The sequence below is a fragment of the Mustela lutreola genome, chromosome 4 (assembly GCF_030435805.1).
Source record: "Mustela lutreola isolate mMusLut2 chromosome 4, mMusLut2.pri, whole genome shotgun sequence".
Lineage (NCBI taxonomy): Eukaryota > Metazoa > Chordata > Mammalia > Carnivora > Mustelidae > Mustela > Mustela lutreola.
Window position 1 is genome coordinate 103,068,408 of NC_081293.1, and position 5,431 is coordinate 103,073,838.

The 5,431-nt window shown below is 47.7% G+C and overlaps 1 protein-coding gene across 1 annotated transcript; it reads right to left on the reverse strand.

The window, feature by feature from the left end:
* Positions 1-1,418: 1,418 nt before the first annotated feature.
* Positions 1,419-2,676, reverse strand: POM121L12 (POM121 transmembrane nucleoporin like 12). Its single transcript, XM_059172641.1, has one exon. The coding sequence runs from the start codon at positions 2,555-2,557 to the stop codon at positions 1,754-1,756; it is 804 nt and encodes a 267-aa protein (XP_059028624.1). The 5' UTR covers positions 2,558-2,676; the 3' UTR covers positions 1,419-1,753.
* Positions 2,677-5,431: the final 2,755 nt, after the last annotated feature.

Genomic DNA, 5,431 nt, shown 5'->3' on the forward strand with positions numbered 1-5,431 from the left:
CGCCCCCCTTTTTTTAAATAAAATTTCAGAACAAAGTAAAACTGCCTCCCACCTTACCACTTGCCTGCTCTACTTCACAATGGACTATCTACCAAATGATTTCTCCAGACCCTGCCTCCACATCCACTCCTTCTAATGTCTTCCATTTTAATCCAGGCTTTACCTCCAACACTCCAAAAAGATTCCTCTTTCCAAAGTCAGTGTTGGAATATCTCAACTTCTTAGTGGCTGCCAACGTGGGAGATAAAATCCACCTTCTAAAGCTCTCCCCTCAATGTCCCGGCTGCTTCTGACTTGTCTCCCACCTCTACGGCTGTGCTTTCCCAGGCTTCCTCTCTCTCCCTCTTCTTTCTTTTCCCTTTAAACATCAGAGCATAATAGGGCTCATCCTTGGCCACCTTCTCTATCTGTGTTTTCTGCTTGGTGAGCTCATGTGGCCCCCGCCTTTAAGCACCATGTGTTCATGATTTCTACATCTCTCTCTCGGACTTCAAACTCTGCACTGAGTGCCAGGCTCATGTTTCCAACTACACAGGAGACAAATTCACTGGGATAACAAATGAATGCATTGAGGAAACATGACTGACTTAGAACCTTAGATATCTCATATTATGGTCTCCATCTCAATAAGTGGCACTGTCATCCCGCAAGTTTTAGAACCTTAAGCTAAGATTCTTGGATTCCTCTGCTTTCCTAATGTTAACATCCATTGCATTAGGAAGCCCCAAAATATCCACCTTCAAGACACACCTCAAATTCATGTGCACCTTCTACCTGCATCATTTCTCTTTCAGACCAGTCTGCCCTCATCTGGTGCTTGAAACGCAGCACTAGGCTCCTTTTGTTTCTGTTTCAGTTGCTGACTTTGGATAATACTCTCTCCACACAATGGCCAAAACGACCACTTTAAAACACATTAACCTGATTCGTCTCACCCCTGCATAAAACCTGTGTTTCTGGGGTGCCTGGTTTAGGGGGTTAAAGCCTCTGCCTTCAGCTCAGGTCATGATCTCAGGGTCCTGGGATGGCGCCCTGCATGGGGCCCTCTGCTCAGCAGAGAGCCTACTTCCCTTTCTCTCTCTGCCTGCCTCTCTGCCTACCTGTAATCTCTATCAAATAAATAAAATCTTTAAAAAAAAAAAACAAAAAAAAACCTCTGGTTCTTAGAATAAAACTCTTCCATGACCTCCCGATGCTTTGTATTACTTCTTTGTTGTCTGTGTCCCTAACCTCACATTCTCTCACCACCCTCCAGTTTTACTGAACTTCAAATAAATAAATGTTATTACCAGTGCCAGATCTTTGCCCCTGCTCCTGATAGTCCAGAACATGTTTTCCTATTATTTTTATATAAAAAGAGATCTTTTTAAAATATTAATGTTATTTTTAATAAGATTAAATCTTTATACAAACTGGGCAAAAGGGAAGGTGGGGGAAGAAGAACACTTTCCAGGAAAGGAAGGGAAAAGGCAGAAAGGTGTGGGCAGGCAGGGGGGGGGGAAGGGGTTTAACATCAACAATCTTCAGTGTGGGCTCTCCAGAGTAAGGACCAGCAGGTCAGGGGACTGCAGTAGTACTAGGACAGGGTACCACCCGAGGGGTAGAGCATGGGGTCAACAAGATGAGAATAAATATACAGGTTTAAGTTTCAGCAGGTAGGTAGCAGGGCCCTGACTCTTAGGAGTCAAAGGGGCCAGCAGGCTGGGCATCCTGGGGAAATGGGGGCAGGGAAGAGACCCTCCTGGTGCTGTTCTTATGCACTGGAGGAGGGTGAGAGGCCCCAGGAGCATTGCATCTTCTCCCAGCTCTGCAGCTGAGGATCTGGGCCCTGGGCGGACACCACCCCTGCAGTGGGGTGGGCCGCAGACAGTGAAGGCTGGCCATCAGGCTGGAGGTCAGCAACTTCCCTGCAGACGTTGTCGCTCCAGGAGTGAAGGCTTCTGCTCAGAGGACCTGGCCTTGGCACGAAGGAAGGGACCACACCATTTCTGATCAGGGGCTTGAAGGCAGATGGCCTGGGCTCCGACTTCTGCCTCCTGCTCATGCTCTCCGGGATCTCAAACCAGAGGGGCCCATCAAACTTCCTGTTCCCCTTCTGGCACTGGCTAAGAGCCCTCAGCACAGTCTCCTTGGCACAGGGGTCTGGGCGCTCTTCTGCGGGTGGATGCCGTGCAGGGCAGGCTCTGGGAGCCTGTGCCCGGGACACCCAGGGGCTCCCTCTGTGTTCAGGGGGCGCGATCCTGACCGTCACAGGGCTCCAGATCCGTCTTGGGTGACGGGCACTCCAAAGCCACCGCTTCATGTAACTTTCCCAGGCGCTGGAGAGATCTGGTCCGAGGATGGTCTCAGGGGGCGGCTTGGCAGGAAAGCGTCTCCATGCCTCAGTGACCACCCTCTGAGGCTGGGAGGGGTCCCAGTTGGGCGGCATCTGTGGGAGGGGTCTGAAGCGGATGCGGGGCCCACCGTCCTCGGCCTGGGAAGGCCTGGACCACGGGTTCGGGCGCCCTTGAGTGAGGGGTTGTGACGCGGGCTTGGGTGTGCTCAGGTAGCTGCCCATGGAAGCGGGCGTCAGGGAGGGGGCCTTCTAGTGGGGATTCGACTTCCAGAAGTTCCCAATGTCGCCAGAGGCAGCTGCAGCCGAAGCGCTCAGGGCTCCGATGACCGTTGGCAGCTGTGTGCATGGAAAGCGCGCGGGCCTGGGCGCTGGAACCCTCCACATCCTGTGGGCGCGTGAGGCAGGAGAAGGTTGGCAGAGGGGATGCGGGAGAACTCTGCAGGCGCAGCTGCAGCCCGCGTCTGCGTGGTTATCTGGAGGCCACAGCCTCCAGTCCCTGTTCTTCCCGCTGCTGAGAGCAAGAGTTTGGCTGTGGAGAGAGGCTTAGGAGCTCAGCATCTCCACTACCCAACCCCCAGCATCTTTATCGCAGTATCGTTTACATAGCATAGAGTTCGCCCCAAGAGTACAGTTCTGTGACTTTCAGCACATTCATCGATCCGTGCACCCATTGCCATAGTCAACTTAAGAATATCGTACTTCAAACAGAAAGCCTGCATGCTATGAATATCACCGTCCCATCCACCTGCCTTTCCCCCAGCCTTAAGCGACCACTAATTCATTTTCTCTCCAGTTATAGATTTCCCTATCGTAGGCTTTGGTATAAACGGGATTATATAATAGGTAGCCCTTTGTGACTGGCTTCTTTTGCTTCACATACTGTTTTCCAAGTCTATTATGCAGTAGCAGGTAGCAGCTTTTCACTCTTTTTATGATCCAGCAAATAGTCGATTGCACGGATAAACCACATGTTGTTTATCCTTTGCCAGTTAATGGGCATTTGGGTTGTTTCCACGATTCTGATATTATGAATAATGTTGTCATGTATGAAAGTTTGTGTGCACAAATACTTTCATTTCTCTTGGGTGTATAGCCAGGGTAGAATTGCTAGGACATACCTTAACTTTTTTTTTTTTTTTTTTTTTTTTTTTTTTAAGATTCATTTGTTTGAGAGAGAGCACATACTAGCAGGGGGAGGGGAAGTTGGAGAGGGAGAGAGACTCCTCAAGCAGACTCCATGCTGAGCAGGGCACCCTACTTAGGGTTCAATCTCATGACCCCAAAAGCATGACCTAGGTCAAAATCAAGAGTCCCAGGCTGAACCTACTGAGCCACCTAGGCACTCCTTCACTGTTCAACTTTTTGAGAAATTTCCAAACTATTTTCCACAGTGTCTGTACAAGTCTACATCTCCACCAGCAGTTGTCTCTATTTTGGTACTTGACTTTAGATGGAGAAGGTATAATAATTTTTGAAGTTCGTAAAAATTACAGATTGCATATTGACAGACGGCCATTCTCTTTCATTATCATAAAAACTAAACATAATTCACTTGAATGCTCTTTTAAGGAAAAATAAATAACTAGGTTTTGTTTCTGTAAATGTGTTACATGTTTTATTCTTCTAGAATAGTTGTTAATGTTACTTTCTGCAATTTTCCTCTTAAGGAAATGGTGACAGTAGACCATGATTTATGTTTTAGTCCCGACAACGTTGGTTTTAAGACTGTCCTATAATTTAGGTTTCATACATTTATATATATATTTTAGTCTTTCAAATGTTAATGCAGTTTCTCTTTTTCTTCCATTTTTACTGGTAATCCGTGTTTATACAGTAGTGGCTCACATTTCCAACTAACAGTTAAAAAGCATCTGACTATAAAAACAGGGCTTGAAATCTATTATATATATATATATATTATATATATATAATATATATATATATATTATATAGAGAGAGAGATGGAGTTTGGAGGTCTGTTGAAGGTAATGTAAAGCAAACTCTTCTCCAGAATGTTTTCCTCAAAAGCACTTGCACAAAGTGCCTACTGAGTTAGCCAGTAAAGGTAGAGAGAAATAGAATCTACCAAAGTAAGTACCAAATTCAAGAGCAAGCAACAGTTGCATTCCGAATCTCAGAAGCAAACAAGTGAAGGTTGAGGACATTAAAAGGAGCCTACTGAAAGCTTTATAAGGCTTCAGCAGTTTGGAAAGAAGTCACTTGTTGGAAAGGTAGGTGTGCCATCAGCCAAGGGATACTGGAGGGTGAGATCTGCGATACTTCCTACTCACTAATTCATTTTCATTTCTTCCACTTTTCCTAATTTATGAATGATCCCACAGAATATGATTTTGAAAACAACAACTTCCTATGATATAATTTTCTTCTTAATAAGACATTTCTTGATAATGATAGCAATGACTTTTATAGCTAAGAAGCCTCTTAAGACAATGATATCGGAGGAGGAGTCAAGATGGCGGAGAAGTAGCAGGCTGAGACTACTTCAGCTGGCCGGAGATCAGCTAGATAGCTTATCTAAAGATTGCAAACACCTGAAAATCCATCGGCAGATCGAAGAGAAGAAGAACAGCAATTCTGGAAACAGAAAACAACCACTTTCTGAAAGGTAGGACCGGCGGAGAAGTGAATCCAAAGCGACGGGAAGATAGACCCCGGGGGGAGGGGCCGGCTCCCGGCAAGCGGCGGAGCAACCGCGCACAAAATCAGGACTTTTAAAAGTCTGTTCCGCTGAGGGACATCGCTCCAGAGGCTACCCGGGGCAAAGCCCACACGGGGTCAGCGTGGCCTCAGGTCCCGCAGGGTCACAGAAGGATCGGGGGTGTCTGAGTGTCGCAGAGCTTGCGGGTATTGGAACGGGAAAGCCGGCTACAGAGACGGAGCCGACAGTAAGCTCGCAGCTTGGGGTGAACTTGAACCGGTCGCAGGCTCGGTGAACTCGGAGCGCGGCCGGAGGTCAGGCAGACGGGAGTAACTGGGCGCGGTTCTCTGAGCGCGCACTGAGGAGTGCGGCCCTGGGCTCTCGGCTCCTCCGGGGCCGGAGACCAGGAGGCCGCCATTTGTATTCTCGTCCTCCGG

Excerpts from the sequence above, each read along its gene's own strand:
- POM121L12 (XM_059172641.1), bottom strand. The coding sequence starts at position 2,557 with ATGGGCAGCTACCTGAGCACACCCAAGCCCGCGTCACAACCCCTCACT.